Here is a 26969-nt window from a genome sequence, read left to right as displayed (position 1 = left end):
TTCAATTGTCAAAATAATGTTTAAATGCTTAATACAATCCAGGATATGTAAGTCAATCTGTGTGGTATACCTTCTTGTCCTCTGTTCTTCAGCATTATTCCCCATAAAACTGAACACCCACTTAGTGGCTGAGTGGTCGGGTCCAGAAATCAGCTTTCCTGCCTTTTGAATAATTGAGCAGACAAAACTGGTAATGTGAGACACTCATAAATAGCTGGATTGCGTTCATCAAGCTCTTGGGATTTTTCTCTCCTCTACAGATCTCTTGTCTGGCTTTGGAAAGGGAATGGCTAGTACTAGAAGAAAAGTGGTCAGAAATCCTGTTATGAGGGTTATTCTTGTCTTCTAGAAAGCCCACATCTCAAGAGGAATACACCTGGCTACAGCTCTCTAGAGGAGTCTCCTGAATCAGAACTGAACTGGAGTGTACTTCTGGCCTAACCTGCCTACCACAACCATGGTCTAACAGAACCCTTTGACACTGGGCAATAGCACTTCCTATTCTGAAAATACCCCTGGGAGATGGCTCAGCCCATGCTGGAGTGGGTGGCCTAGCCCCAGCTCAGCCCTGGAGCTCCCACCATGAGAGGCAGGGACAGAATCACAGTCTACCCTTGTGAGCTCTTAGCAAGCTGGCCTCACTCAGCCCAGCATGTCCTGCCTCTGCTGCCTTCTCAGACTGGGGAGAGCCAGGCAACTCTGACCGCCTGCTTCCCCAGCTGCTGATGCAGAACTCACAGTCGAACCACAACCGCAGAGCACATGAGGGAGTGCGACAGAGACACAAACATCCTGTCCTTTCTGTACCGAGTGGCTCCAGCTCAGACTCAGAGTCACCAAGCTGATTATTTATGTGGGACACAACCACCCATTGACTTGCATAAGCTCATCTTCCCTGGAGTCACAGCAAGGACAGCTAGCATTTTTTTTTTCCCCAGTCTACTTAGCCTGTGCTATTACTTGACTTGTGACTTTGATGACAGAAGACAGTGACCAGGGTGAGCAGGAATGTGTTTCCCAGAGCCGGGCAGTTCTCAAGGTAGTGTGCTTGGGCTGAATGTTCTCTATAGCCAGTTTTAAGAGAGAAGGGAGCAGAGCTCCCCTGCTTAGTCCTCAGATTTCCAGCCCCTGGGGTATCTGTTGGGGTCTTTCTCGAAGGCTAAGGGGCTTCGCCAGGCAAGCCTCACCTGGTGTAAGAACGCTTCCAGTTGAACATCTCCTCCAGATTGGAAGAGGGTGAGACCTCTCGCTTTTGCAGGCCTCCCCAGCGACGACGCCCTGCTAAAAATGAAGTCCTGCGCCTGCTCAGCCCTCTCATCCGCTCTTCCATTCGGAAGAATTCAGTCAGGGCCCTGAAGGACTCCAAGATGACCTCGTGGCTCCACGCTGGCATGGGCTCAGGGCGCAGGAAGCCACAGTGGCCTCCACACTTACTGAGCAGCAGGAAGAAGTAAGGGTTGCTTTGGAAGAGTTCCGTGGGCAGAGTGTGGTCTGGGGGTCCACACAGTGGGTCATCAGCACTGCAGATACACAGCACAGGTACAGCAGCCTCATCCACATCCCGAAGTGGGTCATTCAGGTCCCAGTAGGTATCCCAGCTGATGGGGAAACTCTTGGTGTGGCAGAATAGGGTCTCCTCAAACTCTCGAAGGGAGCAGCTCCTGAAGAGCCTGCTGGTGTCTACTGTGTCCTCCAGGGCCGAGGCATACCTGGCCACAAAAGGTGGGTGAATGGGAGATCAGGAGAGAGAAAAGTCAGAACATCAGATGACAGGCCAAGTTACTGCAGACACGGTCCCTGGCCAGAGTCTGGCCATGAAGCCTTTTGAACTATGGAAAAGAACAGGGCTGGTGGCACAGGTCAGGTCTCTAATCCCAACACTCAAGAAGCAGAGGCCTGGTGGATCTCTTTGAGTTGCAAGCAATGACAATGAGTCCTGTCCCCCCTCCCCCTCTCCCCTTCTCTCTCCATCTCTCCCTTTCTCTCTGTCTGGCACACACACACACAAGCAAACAACACCCCCCTTTTAAAGATTATTTTGTATGTGAATGTTTTGTCTGTGTGTATATTTGTGTACCATGTGCCTGTGCAAAGGTGTTGGCTCCCCTGGAACTGGAGTTACAGATGGTTGTGAGCCACCGTTTGGGTGCCAGGAGTTGAATCAGGTTCTTCTTTAAAAGCAATGGTACTTAACCACTGAACCATCTCTCCAGCTTCCCAAACCCCATTCATATTGTGGCCATCATTTAAAATCGGAAGATTTTTCAAATAACATGCAGACTTTGACTTCTCCATAGGGGTGATCTTTCATCTCTGTCATACCTGCCACCAGCCTGTCATTTGTCTTAGAGGTAGCATTTGACTTCACAGCTGTTAACCTATAGGGATAGCTCTCCCTGTAACTTTGACCCTTTCCAAGGAACTCATGACCTGTCTCCTCTGAGGTCCATCTTGAGAGAACACACTGTTGAATTCAGATCATCCAAACCAGAGCTGACACCTCTCCCACAGCCAATCACTATCTTATTCCGTTCACTACCTTTGTAGTCTGTTTTCAAGACAGGGTTTCTCTGGGTAGCCCTGGCTGTCCTCAAACTCACAGAGATCCGCCTGTCTCTGCCTCCTGAGTGCTGGGATTAAAGGCGTGCACCACTATTGCCTAGCATCTGTGTTTTTATGTTGACGTACATGCCTGGTGTTACAACCTTGGTCAGGTACACCTGGGGCAAGTGAAGTGCTTGACGACAGAGAAAACACTGGTGTTATAATTAATCACTAGATGGTTTCCCCAATAGAGGCCTGCAAACTACTGTATTAGAGGAGGGGCCTCTCTGCTGTATCAGCTCCCTGGAGAGGGCCTGGAAGGGTCACAAGGAAGCCAGGGTGGGCATCTCAGCTCAGTCCTTTAGACAGATTAATCTAGCCTCAGCCAGTTGAATTTAGATTTATGCCTGAGTTTTCAACCCCAGACTTCCATGGGAAGGGTGGTTCCCAAAGGCACAGGTTTCTTCTTTGTTTCCCTAACCCAGCTTCTGGCTGGTGCCTATGGTAAACACGGACAGTGGTCATCTTGGAGTGGAAACTATGGCAATAGGGCTAGATGAGAGTACCTTGTACCAAACCTCTGAGTTGTCATGGCAGCGCCTCTCACTTTTCATTCAGCCTCAGAGTTTGACCTTTTCAAAATAGGAGGTAAAATGACAAAGAAAAAAAAACCTAATTGCCACCACCTGATGCCAGTCAGATTCAGGTGTTATTATTAACTTCATTCAAATAAAGGAGAAGTGAGTCTTAAAGGGACTAGCTAATTTTCTGTAAACTCAGGATTTGAACCCAGCCAGGCCTGACCCCATGTCCTGGGTTTTTCTATTTGTTGCCAGCAAGCCTCTGACCTCATTTGTCATGTCTTAGGAAAGACTGAAAATGTCATTCAAGTGTTTTCTATGGAACACTTTTGCCTGCTGTTAAAATTGTTCTACTTTTGGAGATTTAAAAGTTTTTTGTTTGTTTGTTTTGGTAGCTGTGTGGTGCCTGATGCTTGTAATCTCAGCATTTAGGAGGCAGAGACGAAGGATCTGTAGTTTAGGGAACCTTCAGCTATACAGCCTGAGTTATAGGAGACCTTGCCTCAAAAAGAACACATAACTAAGTGTTGTGTATTCACATAGAGATCTGTAAAACATCTGTCAGTTTAAAGAATTTGAATAAATCAAATGCTGCCACTTTTCTCATTCCTGACCCCTCCTGGCTCGGAGTCTGAAAGCAAACACTCTGGACAGATAATCGGCTGCAATTGCTTCCAGAGCTCTGTTTGCCGACCTATCTGGCTATGGACTAAGTGGTAAATGTCAGGTGCAGGCCTCCGCTGACCACCGGTTGCTAGGACACACGAGACCCAGATGGACTGATGAGGCCCTGGCAGGAGGCCTTGCTGTGGTAGAATGATACCGACTGTGGCCATGAGGCCATCTCCGGCTTTGAAACCCACTTTCCTAGTTCTCTCTCGATTACGGGGGCGGGGGGGGGGGTTGGACAGCTTTGGAAACCGTGTGAGAACTTTGCTCCCATCTACCCATGGGTTGTTTCCATAGCAGGCAGAGCTGTATGTAGATCTCTATTCCCGGTACCCACCTGCTGAGGGTGATTTTCTGGTGCAGCAGGAACCCACGCTCATAGAGCCAAGGCAAACCAGCCTCGAACCACTCGCGACAGCGTAGCACCGGCGAGATGCAGGCCGCGCCGGTCACATAGCTGGAGGAGCCGCACTCCCCCAAGTAGGAAAGCAGCAGCGCGGACCCAGAGCCTTCGCTCACCGCGAACAGGGGGGCCGCCGGGTGTCGGAAGCGAATGTAAGTTACCGCCTCCTTGAGGTCGGACGGGTCCCCGAAAGGCTGTAGTCGGGGGCTGACCAGGGGGCAGCCGTGGTGCCCGCGGCGGTGGAAGATGACAGGGTAGTAGCCGCGCTCCAGGGCCAGCAGGCAGAGCCCCAGCACATTGCGGGTGAGCCGTCCCCACGCATTGGGGATTACTAGCAGCACCGGGGGGAGGCCTCCAGAATTAGTGACCCGGCGGCCCCTAGGACAAGGTCCTATGACCCAGTCCAGGGCCACCAGGCCATCATCAGCCAGCTGCAGGTACTCACGGGCTAGCTCAGGGCCCGGCCCGACGGGCAGGATGAAGTGGCAGAAGGTCTGCAGGTGGGGCCCCGACAGCCAGGAGCTCCGGGCGGGTTCCAGCGCCGCCGAGCGTCGCAGGGCGCGGAGCAGGCACTGGGCCAGCGCCGAGGGCTTGCAAATGAGGCTGCAGCCCCCGGGGAGCGGTTCGCGCCGGTCGCTGAACTGCTCCGCGGGGCCTCTGCTCACCACCTCCTGCTCCTCATGGTCCCGGACCGAGGTCCGCGCTCCGACGGCGCGCTTCCAGGGGCGCAGGAGCAGCAGGGCGAACGCCGCCAGCAGCAGCGCGAGGACCGCCGCCCACGGAGGCATGGCCTGGCACGACAGTCTCCGGCGGGCGGCACTGGGCGGCGGGGAGCGGAGCGGTCCCCTCGCACGGGCTCCCGGCTCTGCCCGCGGCTCCGCCCGGAGGCCCGCGGCTGCCCAGCGGCCTCCCATGCGGGAGGGCGCGCGCGCTCCGGATTGGTCGCGGCCGGGCGGAGACAGCCAGTTCGGGTCGAGCTCCCCTCGCCCGCCCCCCACTCCCGCCCCCAGCCCTTTGTACAGCGATTGCGACAAGCTGGGGCAGAGGGTGAAAGAGATCCCGGCCACAAAGGGGGAGCGGGGACGTGCGGGCGAACCAGAAGAGGGGAATAAAGAGGAGTGTCAGCAAAGGATTTGGGAGCCTGAGGCTTGGAGGCCTGAGGGAGCATAGGGTGCCTGCTTCTGCCCCTGCCCCTGCCCCTGCCCCTGCCCCTGCCCCTGCCCCTGCCCTGCCCCTGCCCCTGCCCCTGCCCCTGCCCCTGCCCCTGCCCCTGCCCCTGCCCCTGCCCCGTATGAAGTCTGGCTGCCAGGGGAGACTCTCGGTCGCTGTCTCCTCGGGATGCGCTATTGATGGGTGGCAAAAAGCAAGAACCGAGCAAAGCGCTGATCCCTCGCTGGCTTCACTATTCCCACGCGCAGCTGCATCTGCAGCCAGAGCCGTACATAGACCTAGCCAGGACCTGCAACTGCGCGACGACTCGACAGAGCTGGGGGCGGGGCGGGGGTGGATTCTGCCCCTGGCCAGAGGCCGACGCGACCACGGGTTTCAGGGAGGAGGCTGTCACTTTTCTGGAGGGCATGTGGGCGCCGGCACGCTGGCACTTCTGGCTTCCCCAGCCCACCTCTAAAGACACTCTCCAGGAGCTTGGCGTCACCACGGCTCACTAGGAAGGGTTGGAGAAGACAGGGCCTCAAGTTTGGCAGAGTAAGTGGAGGGAGAGGATTAGGGATGCCTAGCCCCGATAGCGGTTCTTTCGGTCACATCAACACGTGGTCGTTCACGCCAGGGTTGGTGAGCAAGGATCCCCTTTAAGTCAGGGTCCTTGGGAGATGCCTGAATTAACGGCTTTTGCTGTATTTTGAACTTAAACTTTTTTAAAATTACGATTAGTTTTGTGTGTGTGTGTGTGTGTGTGTGTGTGTGTGTGTGTGTGTGTGTGTGTGTGTAGTTCAGAGGACAACCTGCGGGAATCGAGTCTCTTCTTCCACCATGTGGGTCCAGAGACTGATCTCCGGTTGTCAAGTTGGAGGCAAGCACCGTCACCCACTGAGCCATCTCGCAGGCCTCTGTTTCCAACTTTTGTACTGGGCGTCTCAATCCTTACCCCGGTGGCTCTTCTTCTTCTTCTTCTTCTTCTTCTTCTTCTTCTTCTTCTTCTTCTTCTTCTTCTTCTTCCTCATCTTCTTCTTCTTCTTTTTTTTTTTTTTTTTTGAGACAGGGTTTCTCTGTGGCTTTGGAGCTGTCCTGGAACTAGCTCTTGTAGACCAGGCTGGTCTCGAACTCACTGAGATCCACCTGCCTTTGCCTCCCGAGTGCTGGGGTTAAAGGCCTGCGCCACCAACGCCCGGAACACCCCGGTTCTTACTTCCATTGCAACCAAGCTAAGCACTGTAGCTCCTCGAATTCACCTGAAACAGTCTCTTAGGTCACCCTTGGGCGAAGAACGAGAGCGGGAACCCGGAGAAAGTGGGGAACAAAGCAGTCACCGGAGGAGATCCGGCTTCCCGGGGCTTCTGGGCCTGAGGTAAGGAGGTCCTGAGACACCCCACGCCCCGGAGAGCGCTCGGTGCTCAGGACTTATTAGTGAGGGCAGGAATAGGGCAGCGTGAAGGCAAAGCGCTGGAGACGGCACCCTCCTTCTGGGGCAGCTGGGATTTCGTAATTCTGGCCCTTAGGGCACACAGAGTGCTTAGCGGGTTTGCCAGAAGAGCACACAAGTCTCCGCCTGGGTCACCCTGTCCTTAGGGATCTCACTTCCCGCCCTTTGCCGGGTTCCCAGATTCCACCCAGGCGACGCAGTTGCGCTCTGCTGGCCGGACAAACGCGCCGGGAAGGGCGAGGGAGGTGGTCCCGCTGGCGTGGACATAAAGGTTCCTTAGGGGATCACAACTTTTCCGGCTTTGGGCTCAGGACGCGTGCGCCGGCCTGGCAGTGGGCGGGGCGCCTGGCGGTGGGCGGGGCGGGGCGGGCCTGGCGGTAGGCGGGGCGGGGCGCCCGGGCGGGCCCGGCCAGGAGGGGGCAGGACTGTGAACGAGCCGGGGTCTGCGGGGGCGCGCGAGCCGCGCGGATGCTGGTTGGCGGGACTGCTGGCCCAGCTGAAATGGTTCCTCCTCCTCCACCTCCGCCCCAGTTGCTTCTGGTAGCCCTGGTGGGGCTCCTGAGTCTTTGCGAGGTAAGGCGACCGACTCCTGGTAAGGCCTTGGCCAGGGGATCCCGGAGCGCTTCGCTATAACTTTGTCCTGGAAGGAGTGGCGCGCACGAGGGGATTCGGAGGCCCCTCCATTCGTCTGCGCCCCCAGTCCTGGAACCGAAAGGGCGGGGCCCTCACAGAGGCCAACGCCCAGCTCTGCGCCTTGGACCCACAGGTGGTGGTTGAGCCGGCGGCGGAGGAGGCAGGAACCCGTTGTCCCGAGGGCCTCTGGCCTCTGCCTCCACAGGTAGGAATCCTGGAGGGCCGAGGACGAGAGGGGTATAAATGGCTTCGCTGCACCCTGGATGGTCGCCCTGTTGGGACATCTGTTGGTTCCTCCTGCCCTCAGTCACCAGCGTCTTCATCTCAGCCTAGGGCTTGGGGCAGGTTGTCCCCTTCTCCACCCCCACCACGAAGTCCCCAGCTGCTCTCTTCTTTCCCCATGTGTAGGTGTTACCAAGAGTGACATACACGCAGGAGAGACGAGGGCAGGTACGTACAACGTGGGGCCCACCTTATATCCTTCCCAAAGTCAGAATGCTCCTTGCAGATTACCTGTGTCTCCCTTGGCTCTCAGCGCCATCCCTTGTGCAGAAAGAGGGAAGGCTTCCAGTTGCCTATCCTTGGACAAGTTACAGCCACAGCTGTGTGGTGCAGTGTCAGGAATGTGTTGAGTAGCTAGATGTGTGGCAGGTAACTACAAGTGGAACTCTGAGGATAGCAAAAACAACCCACATCCCAGTGCGGGGGGTGACTGAGAGGTCTCTTGCTTTGCTAGGCTCTGGTTTTCTGCAAGAGATGGCATTCTGTCCCTTCAACTTTAAGAAGTGAATGAATAGTGTGTAATAGCGTTTTGTATCACAGAACACTGTATTGGGTTAGGAGTGTGTGATTTACTATGTTGTAAACTGGAGCCAGGCGTTGGTGGCACATGCCTTTAATCCCAGCACTCGAGATGGAGAGGCAGGCGGATCTCTGAGTTCGAGGTCAGCCTGGTCTACAGAGTGAGTTCCAGGACAACTTCCAAAGCAATACAGAGAAACCCTACCTCGAAAAAAACCAAAATCAAAAACAACAAAAAACAAAACAAAACAACAACCCCCCCCAAAAAAAACTGGGTTCAACTTTCATGAATATGTCTCTTTTTAAAAATTGTTTAGGCTTATTTATTTATTTATATCCAAAATGTGTTTATTGGGATGGTTCATCTTGAATCAGATGCTTTTCAGTGCTGCTTCCTCCTGAAGGAGCATCCTTCTGTCAGCCTTGCTTTTCTGCCTGTGGGCTGACAGAGGACAGTGGAGCAACCAACACACAAGACTACCGTTTGTGCATGGCTAAAGACCATGGTGATTTTATAGCGTCCTGGGCACTTCACATCCATAAAGTAGGAATTGGGGCTCTGCACCAGGCGCTTTTTCTTGTGTTTCCTCTTTTCCTCTTCTGGAGAGGGATGAAGGAGATCCTTTGCAAGAGACATGTTCTCGTAGGGAGGTTGTCACCGCAAGAAAGGGCTAGGCTTATTTATTTTGAGTATGAATTTTGCCTGTGTTTATGTGTGTTCAGGAGAGTTGTCATATCCCCTGGAGCTGGAGTTACAGTTGGTTGTGAGCTGCCATGTGGATGTTGGGAACTGAACCCAAATCCTCTGCAAGAGCAGCAAATGTTCTTAACCACCCAGCCATATCTCAAGTCACCCTCCCATTTTTTTTCAGACAGGGTTTCATGTAACCCAAACTGGGCCTCAAACTTTCTATGGAGCCAAGGATAATCTTGAACTCCTGATCCTCCTGCCTCTACCTCCTGAAGAGCTGGGATTACAGCGGACACATTATCAAACTTGGCTACCTCTTTGTTGCACGTGATCCCGATCCCTCTTAAGTTTTTCACTGCTCAGAAACCATCTGATGCCAGGTGTTGGTGGCACACGCCTTTAATCTCAGCACTCAGGAGGCAGAGGCAGGTGGATCTCTGTGAGTTTGAGGTCAGTCTGGTCTCCAGAGCCAGTTCCAGGACAGGCTCCAAAGGGATACAAAGAAACCCTGTCTCAAAAAACCAAACAAGCAAAAACAAAAACAGAAACCATCTGACTATAGCCCACCTGTCATGGCTGAGTTCCTCTGCTTGGCTTGTTAGTACTTAAATTATCGCCATCTGTTTTCTCAATTAGTTTATCTTGGTCACCATGGCCCTCATTTCCCTTGAGATACCTACTTTCTTTCTCCTGGTTTATTTTCTACTGGCCTATCAGGGCCCAGAACACTCACCTCCACACCCTGCAGCTATCCAGCTCTAACCATTTTCGGTGCAGGAGTCACAGTAACACCTTCCCCCTAAAACTTGCCCAATTTTTATCCCACCCTCTGATCACAGTTAACTAAGCAAGCTGGACTTGGTGGCACCGACTTTTATAATCCCAGCCATTTGGGAGGCTGAGACAGGAGGATTGAAAGTAAACTCAAGTCCAACTTGGGCAACTTTGTTTAAAAAAAAAATATATATATATATATATAATTCATATATATATATATATATATATATATATATTCAATATATATATATTGAAAAGACGGTTGAGGATGTGGCTTGATGGGAAAGCCCAGACATCCCCACTACTCCACTACTACCCACCTCCTACACATACCAATTTGAGTTGTATTTTTTTTTTTTTTGCTTCCCTGTGTTTCGCTCCCTCTACTGCCTGGTCTTTTGAGGTAAGGGCCTCTTAGCCTAAACTGGCCTGGTATGTCCTGGATACCCTAGGCTGGCGTTAAACTTGTGATCTTCTTACATTGTGCCCCACATGGCTGGGATTACAGGTATATACTGTCACACCCAGCTTGCCATGAAGTTTCCTTTTCTCTCTCTCTCTCTCTCTCTCTCTCTCTCTCTCTCTCTCTCTCTCTCTGTGTGTGTGTGTGTGTGGGGGGGGCGCAGTTTACTGTGGCAGTCCTGGCCATCCTGAAACTCACTCTGTAGACCAGGCTGGCCTCAAACTCAAAGATCTTTGCCTGCCTGTTTCCTGGGTACTGGGATTAAAGGTGTACAACACCACTGCCTGGCTGCATTTCTTATACATTCCTCAAGGTCCAGGAGTTCTTTTTGAGTATATTTATAGCATCTAGCAAGAATAGTGATTGATGAAATATTCCCATCCTGAGATTGGGAAGTCCTTTGTGTTTGGATGCTCCTGGGAGATTGCATGGATTAGATCAACAAACAGAGGACTTGATCTTCATCTGAGGGATACTGGTAGAACCACTATTGCACACTTGGAGAAATACAGCTGAAGACTGTAGATGAGTGGTAATAAGACCCCAGTATTGATCCCCAGCACCATGGGTGGGGGCAAGGGAGCATGTTCTAAGAGGGCTAGTTAGCTGTGCTGTCCTACCCAGAAGCTCAGCTTTGAGGGGTGGCACTTGATGAAAGAAGAAGTGAATTCAAAAGGAGTGCACATCAGTACCCAGAGCCCTTCTCCTTTCCCACAAGTGGAAGGACACCTTCTGATAACCCCTTCCTTCATCCTGGTTCCCAGGATAGGAGGAATTAGGATTCTCTGGGAGGGAGCTGAGCCTCACTTGGTATCTCACCTTTTTCTTCAGCTTGATGGCGTTGCCTTCCTTTACCATCCATGTGCCCACCCCTGGCTGAAGCTCCAGCTTGCTCTCTTGGCCCATATGTGTGTGGCCAAGCCCACACTCATTCCTGACTCCAGTCTCACTTGGGACCGGGTAAGTGGTTCGTGAAAGGTGTGCCCAAAACAAAAAGAAAGCAAAAATGTAAGGGAAAAAAAAAAAGAAAAAAGCCCGGCTTGGTGGCTCACATCTTTAATCTCAGCACTCTGGAGGCAGAAGCAGGCAGATCTCTGAGTTCGAGGCCTGCTGGTCTATGTAGTTCCAGGACACAGTGTCCTGTCTCAGCATGCCCTCACCCCCCAACCACCCCCCAAAAAAAGTTGTTCTGCAGAAGGCTGCAGCCCCTTGGGCAGAGAAGGAAAACTCAGGGCTGCTTCCTTCATCTTAGACCTAAGTTACCTTCTTTCATAGCCCCTGGTGCTGACAGCATGGGGGACTGCACTGGAGATGGCATGGATAGAGCCAGCTTGGGCTGCTCACTGGTTGAAGAGGCGGCGGCGCCGGCAGCAGAGAAAGAGTGTGTGGATTCTCTCTGACACCCTTTCTGGGCCCACTCCCATGATGCCGGCCCCCAGCAGAGGGAAGCTGTGTGGGAGACGGTGTGTACAGGTGAGGTGAGGGGTGCTGAGCCCAGGTTTGGTGGTGGGAGCACTAGGTCAGAGCAGAGCAGGGCAGAAGGTGACTCTGCTTCTCTTCCCGTTAGGCTCCGACTCTGGCCTTTGCTCTGCGAAGCTGGCGGCCTCCTGGTGTAGAGGTGACATCTAGAGGCTCTCTCAGTGTTGTCAGGAGAAGAGGGCTCCGAGCTGCCCTTGGTCTCCAGTCTACTCCCTCAGGCCTGAGGGTTTCCTTGGCCTCTTCACAGAGCCCGAAGGCCCAGCAGCCCATTTTGGGAACCTCATCTGTGGCCCCTGACTCCTTGATGACTGGGGGACCTGGAGGCAATGATAGGTCCAGGACAGAGGCTCAGATGCCCAGTGGGCAAGACAATCCAGAGGGTTGTGCCTGCCTGGGCCAGGCTTCCCCAGCTCCTCGAGCAGCAGCGCCTCCCCGGGTGGCCCGAGGCCCAACTCCACGCACAGAAGAGGCCGCTTGGGCTGCCATGGCCTTGACCTTCCTGCTGGTCTTGCTCACCCTGGCCACGCTCTGCACGCGATTGCACCGGAACTTCCGCAGGAGTGAGAGCATCTACTGGGGGCCCACAGGAGACAGCCAAGACACGGTGGCAGGTGAGAAGACCCCCCCGCCGCCCAGTCCCCAGCTTCTTGAATTCTTGCCCTTATCTCTTGCCTTCCTGCAGCTGTGCTGAAACGGAGACTGCCCTTGCCCTCGCGCCGGATCAAGCGGTCTCGCAGACGGCCCCTGCTCCCGCCCACACCGGATAGCGGCCCTGAATCGGAGAGCTCGGACTGAGCGGCTCCGCCCCTCTGTGACTGCTGCCACGTGGGCCGTGCGCCGGCGCCCCCTGGCGGCAGACGGAGAGGCCCTGGAGGCTTCTTTTGGTTTGCGTATCCTTTTAGCCTCCCCGATGCAAATTCCTGTTTCTAATTAAATTATTTTAGTAGAATTCGGAGTAGGGTGAGTGTATCTGCCCTCGGGAGAGTTACAGAGTCAAGCTGGCTCCCGGGAAGCCAGCATTCCCTGGCTATTAGAATCACATCAGGTGCTGGTACTTCCCACTAAACACACATTCATGCCTTTCTTTATCCCTAATCAATGTAGCTCAGGACAGCCTGAAACTTGTTATCCTGCCTCAGCCTCCAAGGATTGCCGATGGGGTAATGTGACAATGGTAAGTGACACATAACTGTGCTAGGCTCAGCCCCCACCTCTAGACATCAGCAGCGGCACATGGTCACTTATTTATTTTTGATACAAATGTACATGACACACGTCTTGACAGCTACCCACCACCACAGGTAGGGCTGGGCCACCTAAGGGAAGGTGGTTGGGGAGAATAGCTGGTGGGTGCTGTCAATGCCTTGCCACCTTCCCAGCTGCAGCCAGATCCCCAGGCCTCCAGGGGGTGGGTCACTGTAGGTGCAGGTAGTGATGTGGGTGCTGGCCTTGCAGAGGTTAGGGAGAGGGGCTCAGTTCTACCGCCACCAGCTGAGTTGGGGGCCCTGGGGAGCCAGCCCCAGGCTCAGGAGCTCTGCACTCTGCCTGGCCAGCACACTTCCCATAGGGGATGGGGGAAGAGATGGAGGGAAGTGGTTTTTCTTGTGTTTGTAGTGAGGGGCACAAGTAGGAGCAGCAACTGGACCACAGCTGGTAACCCTGACAGTCCCCCTGTCCAGGTAGGGGAGAGGGACACTGACCCCCAATGCTGATTCCACGACTCTGGTCCTTGCCCCTCAGAGCTCCAGGTGGGCCAGGTCTCTGGAACGGCACTGCCGCTCACATTGCAGTTGCAGGCACGCAGGGACACTTAGTTACCACAAAGTTGGGGAGAAGAAAGACTTTCCAGTGTTTGCTGCTGGGGACCCTGGCACACACGTTGGGGCCTGTGCTCTAGGCAGGGGCCATTTGGCATGAAAGAGCAGCAAGAGGGGGCTGGTGGCTACAGGGCAGAGACATCCAGAGATAATGTACAAAGGAGGGGGATGCCCCTGCTCAGCCCCCCTAGGGCTAAACTGGCTCATGGGGATAGGGTGCAGTAGGCGGAGCTGCCCCATTTGGAGTGTCCCTGTCCCACTCTTTGCTGAGGGTGCCCTGGAAGGTGAGGGGCTGGGAGGGTTCCTTGAGACTCCTGTACATCAAAAGGGTAGGGATGCTATGTACAGGGTGATGGGCATGGAATGTGGGGGGGCAGAAGCTCCTGTCACCTCACATTCCCATTCTTGAGAGGGTGGGCACCAGGGCACCTGGATACCAGAGGAGAATGGCGGCACTAAGGGCACTTGTGCCAGTGGCTCTGTTGGGGGGTGGGTTAGTGTCTGGAGTGGCCCAGCTCCCATGGCCAGTGAGGTCCCAGGGTGTGGGTAAGGGCAGGGAAAGTGGTCACTGCTTCTTCTCTCGGGTGGTGATGGTGACCAGCTGCTTGGCTGCCTTGGCGATGTCATAGGCGCATTGGATCACCTGCTGAGTCAGCAGCTGGAAGTCCACAGGGGCGCCAGGCTCTGGAGGCACTGTCTTCCGGCATTCACTCTGCAGCCGGTAGGCGCTGGCATTAAGCAGCCGCAATGAATTGCGCACAGGCTCCAGGGCCGGCCTCTGGAGGGAGGGGTGAGGAAAGGCTGAGAGCCTTGGACTTTAAGCCAGGTGTCTGATTGTGGCTCAGGGTGCTCACCTCCACCCAGGCAGCAGCCAGGTCACTTGCACCTGCCCCACCCCAAGGTTCCCACTCTGCTTCTCTGTGGCGCCTGTACCTTTGGGAAGAGAGAGGCCATCTCAGTCACAGCCAAATGGATCTTTTCCGAACAGGGCACAAAGCTGTCAGAGGAGGGGAGGAGTTGGATGAGGGGTTTCTCAGAATCTTAGTCAGGATCCTAGCATGAACCCTCCATCCAAGTACCAAGAAGTTAACAGGAGCCTGTGCCCATCCTACCTGTCATGTTTGAACTCCTGGGCTGCCCGCAATAGTTCCTGAATGTTCTTGGTGACCTGCTCTGTCTTCAGAATGACATCCTCTGTGCTGGGGAGCCCAGGGTCTAGGTCTCCTTCCAGGCTCTCCAGCTCAGGGTGGAGCTCATCCTCCTTGCCCAGCTCTAGGAATCGCTTCCCTTCAAGTCTAGGTCCAGGTGGGAAGAGAAAAGGAGCCATTGCAGCCACCTGCATGGCGGGCTCCGCACCACCTCCCTCCAGGTGCTGGCGGGACTGGGTAGAGCCCCACAGGTGTCTCACCCAAGTGGAGGGTCCCCACTCTGTGTGTTCTCATAGTCACTGTCTGCACCACTGCCATGGCGTGAGAGCTTGCTCTGGAGGGTATAGGGAAAGACGGTGGGTGAGTAAACTCCCAAACCCCTGTGTAGCCCACATGCTGTCTGTCCCTGGGCACTGGGATGACAATTACCGTATGGCGACTTCCTTCTGGAGAGCACGACAGCAGTGGAGAGGAGGGAGTGAAGGGCACAGAAGAGGCAGACACCCCCTTCCGGATCTGAAAGCCAAAGCAGGGCTAGAGTCATTCTCCACCTGTAGTCCAGTGTCTGTCCTGGTCCAACTTGACAGCTACCAGGCGCTAGTGACTCACTGGTGCAGGGTTCACCCTCCTCCCCCAAGTCCTGCTTACCCGATAAAGGCCAGTAGGGACATGTACCGAATAAATGGCATCATCTTCCAGCTCCTGTGGGGGGTAGCACAGAGTATTATGACAAGCTGTGTTAGTGTGGCCCTTATTTTCCCACCCAAGACCCACAGGCCACTCTCACAGTGCTGTGGAAAGGCTGGAGCCGTGTGGTGAGCTCGTCCCCAGGTGCACCTCCAAAGGGCTTCAGGGCAGAGCCCGGCTCATACATGGAGAAGGCCTGGCGGTCCCTGCGATGGGTGCTTCCAGCGGGCCCCATGGGTACGTGTTCTGCCCGTTCATTGGGAAGTGGGGGTGTAGGTGTTGGCCCTGACGGCTGCCGAAGCTGCAGGTTCTCTGCCTGCAGTTTGTGGATCTGAGTGTACACAGTGGTATCCAACTCTGGGTCAGGGTAGGTACCACCTTTGGGAAGAGATGACCTCTCCTCCCAGAGCCTCTGATGCTTTCCTCCTGCTCCCGCAAGCAACAGTGCTCACCTCCCTCTGCAGCCTCCGGAGCTCATCACTCAGGCTGCTGTTGACCTGCATGAGCTGCTCCACTCTGGCCTCGGAGGTGGCCAGAGCTTTCTTCAGCTCCAGGTACTCCTGCAGTGTCACAGCCCCATCCGACAGGTCTGAGGAGTCCATGCTCTGCAGAGACAGAAGCCAGTCAGTCTCGGGCAGAGGCTGACTCTGGGCTATGTGTAACAGGGAGCTGGGTCTACAGCAGGGACAGTGTTCAGACCCTAGCACGGTTGTTCCGAGTGGCGCCTGTGCTGGGCAAGGGCTCCTGGTCTGTGTCTTCGTCAGAAGCCACACTATCGTAGTCGTGTTGGTCGTCCAGGTCACTTTGGCTCTGTGCAGACAGCTCGAGGTTGTCTGAAGACACAAGATCTGTCACTCAGGGCTTGCTCAGCCATTGTTTATCCAGATCCCAAGCAAAGGTGGCTCCAAGGCCTGCAGCAGTGCTGCGGCCTGCTCATGTGGGGCTCACCTGTGGGGCTGCTCAGGCTCTTGCCCTGCTGCCTCCGTTTGGCCTCACTGAGAATGTCGATGATCAAGGTGGCGAACTCGCGGGCATTAAACCGAGCCAACTTCTGTCGTCCCTGTAAGGCAGAAGGGGCAAGGCCAGCATGAGGGGCCATTTCTGGTTGGCCCATGGGGGCTGGACCACAGCAGCAAAGTGGGACCCTGACATCCTTTCTATTCATAGCTTTTAAAAAAACCAAAACCCCAAACCCAGCCATCATCTGGCTGGTGAGCAGTGTGGAGCCTCAGGTCAGCAAAGGCCTAAGGCACACAGGGAGCCCCCAGGAGGAGACTGGAATGCCCACCAGTGCTAAAGAATAGCTTCATCCCATTCCCCGAACCCCAAAGCCTGTCAGACCCTAAGGGGAGGCCTCAGATTAAGGAAGGGCAGGGATCCCAGAAAGAAAGGAAACCACCCAGGCCTCCTGCCTATACCCCCTCACCTGGTTCCGAGTAGCTGAGTATTCTGGGTTGACTGGCAGGAAGGGCACAGCGCTGCGCTCCGTCACCAGGGTGCTGTGGTTTTGGGTGGCCAGCCACACTGTGGGGGAGGGGCAGGGAGCAGATCACCCACTGTGACTAGGCCTTCCATGCAGAGGTAGGAGAAGCACAGAGCAGAGAGCCCCCGGCCCCAAAGGCCCACCCTATTCCCACTGGGCCAGTGTTTCAGGAAGCAGGGGTCTCCACGAATATAAAAGCTGGGCAAGGCCCAGTGAGGCCCGCCCACTGACGAACAGAACAAGGCAGGGCCCACTAGACCAGACCCAGAGTTTGGGCTGGAGTCTGGTTGTGGCCAGGAAGGAGTGATGCAGGGTGGGGTGGGGGGTGGGGTGGAGCAGGGCTGGGGAGACAGCCAAAGTGGGAGGCAGCCAGAGCAAGATGAGCTCCAGTGCCTGGTGGGGCAGGGAGGCAGCTAGCTGCCTACAGCTCAGCGCTGCTCAGCAGAGGATGGCAGGGGCTCACCCAGCAGGCCTCAGAGCAGCCCCAGTCCAGCTCCCCTTCTCAGTTCACTGAGGGACAGACTCCTTGCCACTCACCAGCGTCATTCTCTCGCCGGTCCACCTCGTCATATACATCCATGGCAAGTTCCTCAAAAAGCCGGTTGCTGAGCTAGAGGCAGAGAGGGAGTGGGGGGGAGGGGGACCCAGAGTCTGTCAGGATGTTGTGTGACGGGAGGAAGGCTCATGACCCGTGTCACCCAGCCTGTCTTAGAACTGAGGGGAGGGTGAGGTTTTCTGCAAGGAAGAAGGGAGTCCAGGCCATTTTTCCCTCCAGGAGATGGACACACTTGGTGGGCAGAACCAGGATCAAAGGGAGGGAGGGAGGAGGCTGACGGGGCTAGGGAGAGCAGCTTTAAGGAGTCTTAGCTTGTTGAGGCAGACTCACTGCTTGCAGCTTCTTCTTGGCAGCTTTGGCCAATTCAGACAGATCCAGGCTGTGGACAAAGAAGGAGAGGCCAGACATGAGAGACTGCCAGGTCCCTGCTGGTTGCCTCCCAAGCATGCAGGGAGCTCAGGGAGATGAGACCCTGAGGCCACACACCAAGCCTCCCCTTGCCCAAGCTTTACAGCCTGCAGCAGGCAGGTGCAAGTACCTCTGAGACATGCACTTTTGCCGAGATCTAATCCAGGATGGCAGCAGAGGGAAGAACAGGACAGAGCAGCAATTACCCAGGAGCGGACGCGCTCAGACACATCTCCACACACCCCACACAGAGCATGCAGGGGAACTTGTCTCCTCAGCTGGCTCCTCTGTCCAGTCAGCTATATGGAGCCACCCCAGGTCTCCCTCTACCTCAGATCCTAGCCATGCTTACCAATTCTGCCCTTGTTTCTCTGGTCTGGGCTTTTAGGAATCTCTCAGTCTATCTCTTTACTTCTAGGCTTGCCTCTAGATCCTTTCTCATCTGGTGGCAGAGTGCTAACACACCTGGCTAGTACTCTGCCTTAAAGCAGCCCAATAGTAACATACAAAGAACATACCCCGACCATACTTCTTCACAATTCTTTCTTTAAAAAAAATATGCTAACATTCCCCAAAGGGTAAGTATTAGCACACCCATTTTGAGATGTGATAACCAAGGCTCAGAGAGGTTAGGTAACCTGCTTCAAGTCACACAGCCTGGTAGTAGCAGAGATCCTGTTCAGAACTCCCTCACGATGGTTACACTCTTGCTGAAGTTCCCCACAAGGTTCAGTCCCACCTGGCTCTTTCCAGTCTTACTCCCTCACACTATGCTGTGGGACACAAGCCTTTGCACTCTTTGCTGCTGTCCCCTCAGACTGCTACATTGTAGCTCAAGGGCATTACCTCCATGTCCCAAGAGCAGCTGCTGGTTCTGAGAAGGTGCTAAATGAATAACCCTGAATCTACATTCATGTGTGCATGTGGTGCTTATAGATACAAGCGTGTGCTCCAACACACATGCACGCACACACCTCTCTTTCTTCTTCTCCCCCCCCCCCCCCCCCCCGCCTCAGATCAGACTAGAGAAGTAGAGTTGAGTCTTGGGGTCTTAGAACAGGGCAGTTCTGACCAGCCCACCTGTCTGCACAGGCTGTGGTGGAAAACCTCTCCTAATGCCAGGGAGCACTGCCTGGCATGAAGGTGTAGCCCTCTGAGGACCACTAGGTGGCGCCACCATCTGTCTTGTAAACTGAGTAAGTGGCTGGGGATAGCCTCCACTGCCTGGGTTATCTTGGGGCCTCTGAGATCAGAGGCAGAAATTCCCCATTACTACCCTGCCTGGGATTCCCATCCAGTTGGGAGCACACTGGGGGCCTGGCTAGTAGTCCCAAAGTCAGCCAGTTCCCCGGAGCTATCTTCTCCCTGCAGAGGGAATCCTTTATCCAAAGTGACACAGAAGTCCAAACGCAGTGGTCCAACCTAGTCAGGCCTTCTTTCCTTGTACCAACCCCCGCCCTCCAATACTTAGTAACCACAAGGCTCAGGTGCACTGGTGTGTGTTGAACCGACATTTCTCACCTGCCTTGGGGGTATACAGTAGGTGGCAACTAGGCTATGAATTTCTGTGTTGCTAGTCACTATGTGTATAGGGTGGGGTGCCAAGCCACTGAAGCCTGGGAAGATGTAGGGCTCTGGGTCAAGCCACCTTGACATCTAATAGCTGAAAGGGGCATCAGGTGGGCACTCACCTGTCAGCCATCTGTGGGATGATGTAATGCCCATTCTTGTGATCTGAACAAAAATAAAAATGCCAAGTCACTGATGCCAGGTGGCGCCAGCACCCAGGAGCTTACCTCACTACCATGAGCAGGGTTTGACACCTGGAAGTGTCAGAGGAAATGGAGGAGGGCAGGATACCCCAAGAGCATTGAAAACTGGCTGCAAGTCAGGCCCACCCCCACTCCTTGGCCCCAACATGCTTGCAGCAACCCAGAGCCTGCAGCAATTTCACAGGAGCCAGTTGCCTAGCAACACAGTTCCCCAGCTGGCTTTGTCACTATGGCACCTGCTCCTGGGTGTGCCTAGGTCCCACCTGCCTGGCCTAGTCAGGCCCAACTCATTCTCTGCTCACCGGGCTTGCGTCCACAGAGGTAGAAGGCCAACCGGTCAGTGAGCTCATACTGGCACTCAACTAGCCTTTCTGCCAGTTCATGGTGCCCCGCCTGCCTGTGGGGAGGGACATGGCTCAGCCCTACAGCAACAGTCCATTCCTCTCCACCTAAGCCTCACCCTTTAACTGATTCTCACCTGGCATAGTCGATTGGCGTGCGGCCATTGACATCAGGGGAGCCGGGGTCAGCCCCATACACCACCAGCAGTTCAGCCTGCAGTGTCTGCCCCGCCTTGGCAGCCACATGTAGAGGTGTAGTGCCCTTTTCTGGGTGAAAGAAGTTGGCCTGGGCACCCAGGGAAAGCAGGCGAAGACATGTCTCCAAGTTGCCTGTTCGCACACTGGAGTGCAGTTGCTGCAAGGAGCAGTGTGTGGTTAAGTGGGAGTGAGTGTGATGGATACTTGTGAGTGTCCGAGGAACCTCCCCCACACACCTGGCTGTTCCTGGTACTCCTACCAGCTCCAAGGGGCCTCGACAAAACTGGGCCATGTCAGGCAGGCTAGAGGGTAATGTCATTAACAGTTACTCCCAGTCACTACCCTTCATGTGCTCTGCTTGGAACACACAGAAACTAGAGGCAGGTGTGTTACTACTATCCCATTTCACTGATGAGGAAATAAAGGCTCCGAACAGCTAAGCGAGTACCCCAAGTTTTCCTAGCTTCAAGTCGTAGACGGGAGGCCCTATGTCTGTCCACGTGAGAGTGGAGGTATCTTAGCCACCAGCTGCATGACAGAGCAAACTTCCCTAGCCCCAGGGTGTCTGCACCTACTTTTTTCCCCAGCCCTGGGTTGCCTCTGGGACTTGAATATGGAAAGAGGGGTGGCCCACCCATCTGTTGAGGGGCTCCTCACACCTTGCTGAGGTCTTTGGCAGTGACGCCATCATCATCGCGGCAGGGAAGCTTGTGCACAAACGCCAGCATTTGGTACTTGGCCCTGATGAACTCTGATTTGATGGGGCTGCATGGAACACACAGGAGGCCATGGGAGCGGAGCTTAGGACAACCACCATTCAGGCCCCTGTCCCAGAAACACGGCCCTGCCCACCACCCCTGCAGCCCCACTCACTGGACTTTGTCTTGGGGGTTGGCTTTACGCCGGCCACTTTGCACTTGTGCAGGGTCCAGCAGGGAGTGCTCCCAGATGGAGTTGGCCCCGTTGCTGGCAAGCGTGTGCACCATCTGTGGGGAAGAGATGCCAAGCAAAAGAGTGCCCACTCTGTGCTGGGCACTAGGGGAGACATTCCCAGAGTGCCTGCTGCAGCTGGAGATACCACCAAAGGTCCTACTGTGTGCCTGCTATGGCTGCCCTCTATCCAGTCAGGCCACCCAAAGTCATGTGTCCTGTGTTTAGCACTTCATGCTGGCTTACCCTGGTGGGTTTGCCAAGGTTCAGAGAGTTTCAGCAACTTGCTCAATGCACTGTCTAAGATAAGCATCCAAGCTAATGAATAGACACTACAGGGGAAGGGGTGAGTGGAAAGGTTGAGGGTCATACTACTTTAAGTGGCTACTGTCTGACAGGAAGAGGGTTGGGGATACCTGGGCACTGCACACTGGGAAGGAGTCTCTGGTTTAATCCCCTACCTGTAGCAGTGTAGGAGGCCAGGCGCTGTGGCGAAGGTGCTTGACAATGGAGATGTGTCGTCCCAGGCTCCGATGCACACTGCAGCACTCGTCACAGACCAGCACACCTCTGCTGATAGATGCCCAGCCAGGATCTGGGGGAGCAGAGTAGGAAAGTCAGCTGAAGCCACAGGACAGGCACTACTTCCTAAGCAGCTGCTCTGGCCTGGCATATGCTTAGTGCTTCAGGTACATTCACTCAATCTGCTCAGGAGCCCAGAAGCTGGCTACGAGCCCTTTCCTGTAAGTCCTTGCACCTTCCTGGGTATGCATGGTCCCCAAGGATTCTCAGTGGGTACAGTGTCCTGTCTCACAGCCACTGCTACCAGTTTCACAGCCTCTCCTCAGGAATCAAGACTGCTGCCTAGCCATTCCACAGGGAGGCAGAAGTCTCCTATGGGATATGACCCTGACGCCGTGTATCACACAGTCCTGGGTATGTTCCTGTTGGACCCCATCCGACAGACTGGTTCCTACCCCTACTCTGACACAGTTGGAGTTTCCAGCTTCATGCCACCATCAACTGTGGGCTGCAGCCTTAAGGACAGACTGAGCAATGGAACTAACCTTGGCTGAGGTTTCACTATTTACTGGCCAAGTATTTTGCTCACAATTCCTTTCACAAGTGCTATCTTGCTCTACTGATGAGGATTCAGTGGCTCAGAGAGGTCAAAGGGCTTGCTCAAGGTCACACAGCTAATAAGCACAGCTGCTGGGATGCTGGAGGCAGGTACTTCAATGCCAGACCAGGCCAAGCCTAAACTTGCTGCCCTCTGCCCCTGCAGTCTCAGGACCAGCCTGGGAAGCCATTCTCCAGTGAGGACAAGTGGGTAGGAGCTCCTGGTCCTCAAGGGTAGTAGAGATGCTACCACCCCAAGCCCCTCTGGAGAAGGGGAGGAGAAAGCACACACAGCTCAGGCCACAGAAAGGAAAGGTCATGGGGGAGAAAGCGGCCATTGTGTGCTGTCCAGAGTGGGGGCAGGGAGCTGCTCTCCCAGGACACTCTGCTCTGCCCAGGCCCCCACCCAGGCCCAGGAAGCCTTGTTCTGGGGGTGGGGCTGGCTCTCTGCCTTCCTTATTACAATTCAGGATGTTCCGAAGTGGGGACTCGACTCTTCGGGGTTGGACAGGTTTGGGATGAAGGTAATCTTGAGCAACCAGAAGGCACTTGGCAGGCCTTTGGAGCCAATGTCTCCATCAAAGTTCCCACAACCATGAGCAGACTGAGTCAGGGCTTAAGCTCTGCCCATGTTGGGAGGCAGTTCCCCAGTACAGTGTGGAAACAGGAATTAAAAGAGGTGTCTTTGGATCCAGGCTTCTTTTGGGGACTCACAAAACAAGGCAATGAGGGACGTACATAGTACATGCCCTGGGGCGAGGGGGACTGATTCTAAGAACTGGGAAACCAGTCATCTCCGCCAAAAGGGGGAGCCCTAGAGTCTTTAGTGTTGGTTTTACCCAAACAATGAGAACCCCCGCCCAAAGACATGGAAAACTCCCTTCCCCCACTTCCAAACACCACTGGGTCAGGGGGTCTGCCTGCCAGTCACCTCCTGCAGTCCAGGCAGGAAGCGGGAAATGATGCAGCCTAAATTCCTCTTGTTGAAGAGGTAGGGTTTCCTGTGAGTGGGGAGACGCCCAGGCCAGGATCAGAAATGGGCAGCCCTGAGGCCTCCACCCCAGCCCCCTGTGGCCCCGAGGAGGGTCTATAGGAACCAGTTGATATCCAGGGCCAGTGGTCCCAAAGCTTCAATCTTGAAGGCTTTGCTTGGCGTGGTTTCCCTGCCTGAGAAGGGTCCTCCTATTCCTCTGCAGTGACCTCAAACAGGAAGGGTGGGCAGGGGACATTGTTTTGGTCTGGGCCAGTTCTGGATGACACAGATAGGAAGTCAGTCCTAACAATTCTACCTGCACTCTAGGTCCAACCTTGGCCTGCCAAGCCAGTTAAAATCCCACCTTTGCCAGTTCTCAAGTATAAGGGCCAGGAAGGGCTTCTGCTACTTGCAAACTTGGGACAGAAAGGGAGGATATGCGAGGGTTAGAGGACATGGCACCTTCCTCTGGCTGCTCCACAGGCAGGTAAGGGTTAGTATAAGGGGCCAGACATCAGAAAGCACACTGGATAAGATAAATGGAGTCAACCATAGGAAGGCCCTAAAGTAAATTCATGTCACCTCTAAAAGCCATCAGTGGCTTCTACGGCCAGCAGGTCTGCATATAAAGACCAGCCTCAAGCCTTTCCCCCTTAAGCTAGGAGCCAAATTTTTGGAAAATGAGGGGGGAAATCTGCTATGCAGAACGCAGGCAAGAGGAATCCAAGGGAACAGAGGTCAAAGTGGTGGTTACTGCTGGGGGCGTGGTCAGAGGTGGAAGCAATGTCCTATACATTGAGTGGTGGCCACACAAGTTCACACATGTCTGAAACCCACAAAGAGCTAGACGTGGTAATGCACACCTTTAATCACGGCACTCAGAAGGCAAAAGCAGGTGGATCTCTGAGTTTGAGGCCAGTCTGGTCTATAAAGTGAGTTCCAGGCCAGCCAGGGTTGCACTGAGAAACCCTGTCTCGGGGGAAAAAAGGAGCAAAGCCTACCATCTGTCCTGCACTTGTAAGAAGACAAATGAGCCTATAGGTTGCCCTGCAACATGTTCCTCAGCTGGTGGTCAGCTCTGATCAGTTATAGGCTGTGTATCTGGAGGTCTTTACTTTTGTGTATCAAAGTGTAAGGCTGATATATAGGTTATGGATTGAGAAGTGGACAGTTGAGAGCCAGGCCAGTGTTCTTGGGAAGCAAGGCAATGAGGCAGAGTGGGTTGAGGCAAAGGAAGGGGACAGCCAACATTCTCCGGTGCACTCTGACTCCTGTCCTACCCTGGATTCCCAAGGCAGGCAGGAACACTGCAACTGGTAAGGTAGCACAAACTGCCAGCAGCTATACTGTGTCCAGATGCCTTACAACACATTTACACCTGTCTCTGAGCACAGACTGCATCTCACCTCTTGCCTCTATCACCCTCCAAGTTAATAAGCTATAAAAGGACCATGACCCTACCCCATAGTCTCACAACATAGCCCTGCCTGGCCTGGAGATCTGCCTCATAAGTGCTGGGCATGTGCTATCATACCCCGCTAACAGCAGAGTTCTATGACTTTGGGTGTCTGTGACTTTGGACTAGAGATATACTGGGATGTATGAGTATACAGGGATATAAGATATACCTCTCTCTCTCTCTCTCTCTCTCTCTCTCTCTATATATATATATATATATATATATATATATGTACATATATCATACACATGTGATACAAGAGAATGCTTGGCATGCTCATGCTCTCATCCAGGATGCTATAAGCCCAGATCTAGAATGACACTGTGTGTCAGCACCAGTGTGGTGTAGTGCAGTCCTGACACACACCAACACTTGTACCTGGGGAGTGGCTGCTGTGTGCCAATCACTGCCCTAGGTGCTAAGGTAAGATAATGAGTGAGATTGTCAATGCTCTGCACATATGCTTGGTTTACATTCTGGATCAGCGGGAAGGAAAAGAGTATGAAGGTGGGCCTGCCTCTGTCATATGAGGCCGGGGGCTGTGAGCTCAGTGGCCTAACATCTGACATACCCATTCCTCCTAGCACCCACTGGGTCCCCAGAGGCTCCAGCCAGGCAGTCACAGACAACACAGAAGACATAGCTTTGCTGATACTATCTTCAGGTCTCTGCTCCAGAACCAGGAACAGAGACTGGGGACTGGGAGGAACCTCAAAATCCACTTCTATCCCATCTTCTTTGTGTTATAGTTGAGGAAATGGAGGCCCAGAGTGAGCAAAGTGCTGCTATAGGTCACAGGGTAAGCTGGAAACAAAGGTAATCTGGAACCCAGACTCACCTGATGGTACCTGGAAGGCCCCCAGGCTTACCCCACAGCAATGCAGAATAGCTCTTCCATTCCAGGCCAACCTATGGCCAGGGGAAGGGAGTGACAGTTTCCAGCTAACTAGGGGCAAGGACATCTATCTGTAAATAGATCCTCCAGGGCCCTACAAAACATGACATACCTTAAGGAGGTCTCATGCTCACACCCCTGCCAGATGTCCACAACTCCCAATACTCTACCGTAGAGCACAAGAACCAAGGGACCATCACTCCTTGTGGGGCTCACACTATAAGATCTTGGGACTTCTAAGGGGTGACTGCAAGTCAGCACTCCACACTCTCACCTAATCACTTCTACAGTCCCCATGGAGTTCATAAGACTCCGAGCCTATCTGGAAAGCCAGCTTCTTTTATAGAGGATGGGCAAAGGCCAGAGCTTCCTTCCTCGGGCCAGCTGCTAAGTCCCATCACTGGCTGTGTCTTTCCACCTAAGGGACCAGTCTGGTAAGTTGCTGCCCTCCTCAGCAAGCCAGAGGGCTTTCAAACCAGTCCAGACCTAACTCTGCTGGGAAAGGGGGAGGAAGCAGTGTGCAAGTCCACCCAGTCGGACAAGGGGAGCCTAGGCACTTTCTCTGATCCAGAATGGTCTAGAGAGCAAGAGGAATCGGTGTCTAGACTGAGGCAATACCTAGCACACCTTCTTAAACAGGCCTACCCGGAACAGGAAAAGCTGAGTCTGGCTGTTCCCAGACACCAGCAGGCCTGGAGATGCTTCCGGGGAAGATGCCCATACTTACATTGTCCCTTAACGTAGGGCCCCTACAATGAGCCCCAGCCCTGGGGATCAGGGACTGGGCGTCCTAGAGTAGCCACCCCCGTCAGGTGCTCCCGAGAAACCTGTATCCAGGCCCCTTGCCCTCCAACGCTCCGGCGGGCACGCGGACCATGTGAGCAGCAGGTGCAAGACGCGGGGGTGGCAGGGATGACACAAACCATACTAGCGCCCACCTCCCACAGCCTGTGGGCCTCCGCCACGGCCCTCCTGCCACCCCAGGCTGGCGCTTTCGTCTGGATGCCGAGATGGAGGTGGGAGGCGGTTCCCTCCAGTCCACCGGCTCGAAGGCACAGCGCCCCCCGCAGCCGGCCCTCCCGCCAAGGACGCCGCTCCGCAGTGGCCCCCGCCCCGCCCTCCGGCCCCGCACGGCACTCCCGCCAGGCCCCGGCGCCCGCCCGGCGGCGGCCTGCGGCGCGGTCCCGCCCCGGCCCGGTCCCGCCGCTTACCCGGGGCGCTGCAGTCCGCACACACCTCCGCTCGCGGCCCCTTCCGGGACATCCTCAGCGGCGACGCGGCCGCAGCCCTCAGGGCCAGCGTGGGGGGCGCGGGCGGCGGGCCCGGGCGGCGGCGGCGGCCCTACGGCCCGGCCCGGCTCCCGCAAGGCCCCGCAAGGCTCCGCACGCGCGGCCAACCGTCCGCCCCCGGGGCTGGCCCGGAACCCGCCGTGCCCGCCCGCCCGCTCGCCCTCGGGCGCCCTCCGCCCCGCCGCCCCGCGCCGCCCCACCGCCGCTCGCCGCTCTCCCCGCCCCCTGCGCGGCCCGGGCCGCTCCTGCAGGAA

General features: G+C 54.9%; 4 protein-coding genes across 7 annotated transcripts; 1 reads left to right on the top strand and 3 right to left on the bottom strand.

Moving 5' to 3' along the window:
• Positions 1-5383, bottom strand: Abhd15 (abhydrolase domain containing 15). The gene is made up of 2 exons (XM_027426656.2): positions 4132-5383; positions 1-1709 (listed from the first exon to the last, which is right to left on the bottom strand). Exons 1-2 carry the CDS (start codon positions 5109-5111, stop codon positions 1184-1186), a joined length of 1506 nt encoding a protein of 501 aa, XP_027282457.1. The 5' UTR covers positions 5112-5383; the 3' UTR covers positions 1-1183.
• Positions 5384-7208: 1825 nt separating this feature from the next.
• On the top strand, positions 7209-12589 carry Tp53i13 (tumor protein p53 inducible protein 13). Of its 2 annotated transcripts, XM_027426659.2 has the most exons (7): positions 7209-7369; positions 7563-7634; positions 7838-7879; positions 10993-11121; positions 11437-11634; positions 11729-12251; positions 12323-12589. In XM_027426659.2, exons 1-7 carry the CDS (start codon positions 7265-7267, stop codon positions 12433-12435), a joined length of 1182 nt encoding a protein of 393 aa, XP_027282460.1. In that variant the 5' UTR covers positions 7209-7264; the 3' UTR covers positions 12436-12589. The 2 variants fall into 2 exon arrangements, with proteins under 2 accessions (XP_027282460.1, XP_035303244.1); XM_035447353.1 differs by lacking the exon at positions 7563-7634 and having other exon boundaries at positions 7210-7369.
• On the bottom strand, positions 8598-8908 carry LOC100756750 (40S ribosomal protein S27-like). Its single transcript, XM_027426661.2, has one exon. It carries the CDS (start codon positions 8865-8867, stop codon positions 8613-8615), a length of 255 nt encoding a protein of 84 aa, XP_027282462.1. The 5' UTR covers positions 8868-8908; the 3' UTR covers positions 8598-8612.
• A 283-nt stretch (positions 12590-12872) lies between the features above and the next one.
• Positions 12873-26923, bottom strand: Git1 (GIT ArfGAP 1). 3 transcript variants are annotated; one of them, XM_027426658.2, is made up of 20 exons: positions 26638-26923; positions 21442-21575; positions 20924-21036; positions 20710-20815; positions 19990-20207; positions 19814-19908; positions 19431-19473; positions 17662-17710; positions 17313-17385; positions 16719-16816; positions 16241-16352; positions 15992-16125; positions 15745-15897; positions 15393-15623; positions 15254-15307; positions 15035-15121; positions 14866-14939; positions 14570-14752; positions 14391-14454; positions 12873-14235 (listed from the first exon to the last, which is right to left on the bottom strand). In XM_027426658.2, exons 1-20 carry the CDS (start codon positions 26687-26689, stop codon positions 14023-14025), a joined length of 2286 nt encoding a protein of 761 aa, XP_027282459.1. In that variant the 5' UTR covers positions 26690-26923; the 3' UTR covers positions 12873-14022. The 3 variants fall into 3 exon arrangements, with proteins under 3 accessions (XP_027282459.1, XP_035303239.1, XP_035303240.1); XM_035447348.1 differs by lacking the exon at positions 26638-26923 and adding an exon at positions 25370-25508; XM_035447349.1 differs by lacking the exon at positions 26638-26923 and adding an exon at positions 25370-25508 and having other exon boundaries at positions 15393-15608.
• Positions 26924-26969: the final 46 nt, after the last annotated feature.

The sequence above is a fragment of the Cricetulus griseus genome, chromosome 7 (genome assembly GCF_003668045.3).
Source record: "Cricetulus griseus strain 17A/GY chromosome 7, alternate assembly CriGri-PICRH-1.0, whole genome shotgun sequence".
Lineage (NCBI taxonomy): Eukaryota > Metazoa > Chordata > Mammalia > Rodentia > Cricetidae > Cricetulus > Cricetulus griseus.
The sequence above is the reverse complement of the archived record's forward strand: the minus strand, read 5'-3'. Positions and strand labels throughout refer to the sequence as shown.

Coding starts and splice junctions, on each gene's coding strand:
- LOC100756750 (XM_027426661.2), bottom strand. CDS start 8,867: ATGTCTCTTGCAAAGGATCTCCTTCATCCCTCTCCAGAAGAGGAAAAG.
- Tp53i13 (XM_027426659.2), top strand. CDS start 7,265: ATGCTGGTTGGCGGGACTGCTGGCCCAGCTGAAATGGTTCCTCCTCCT. Junction 7,635..7,837: donor TCTGGCCTCTGCCTCCACAG/GTAGGAATCCTG, acceptor CCCCATGTGTAG/GTGTTACCAAGAGTGACATA. Junction 12,252..12,322: donor CAGCCAAGACACGGTGGCAG/GTGAGAAGACCC, acceptor GCCTTCCTGCAG/CTGTGCTGAAACGGAGACTG.
- Abhd15 (XM_027426656.2), bottom strand. CDS start 5,111: ATGGGAGGCCGCTGGGCAGCCGCGGGCCTCCGGGCGGAGCCGCGGGCA. Junction 1,710..4,131: donor CAGAAAATCACCCTCAGCAG/GTGGGTACCGGG, acceptor TTTTGTGGCCAG/GTATGCCTCGGCCCTGGAGG.
- Git1 (XM_035447348.1), bottom strand. CDS start 25,493: ATGTCCTTGCCCCTAGTTAGCTGGAAACTGTCACTCCCTTCCCCTGGC. Junction 20,816..20,923: donor AACCCCCAAGACAAAGTCCA/GTGAGTGGGGCT, acceptor TGTTCCATGCAG/CCCCATCAAATCAGAGTTCA. Junction 14,753..14,865: donor AGTGGGGACCCTCCACTTGG/GTGAGACACCTG, acceptor ACCTGGACCTAG/ACTTGAAGGGAAGCGATTCC.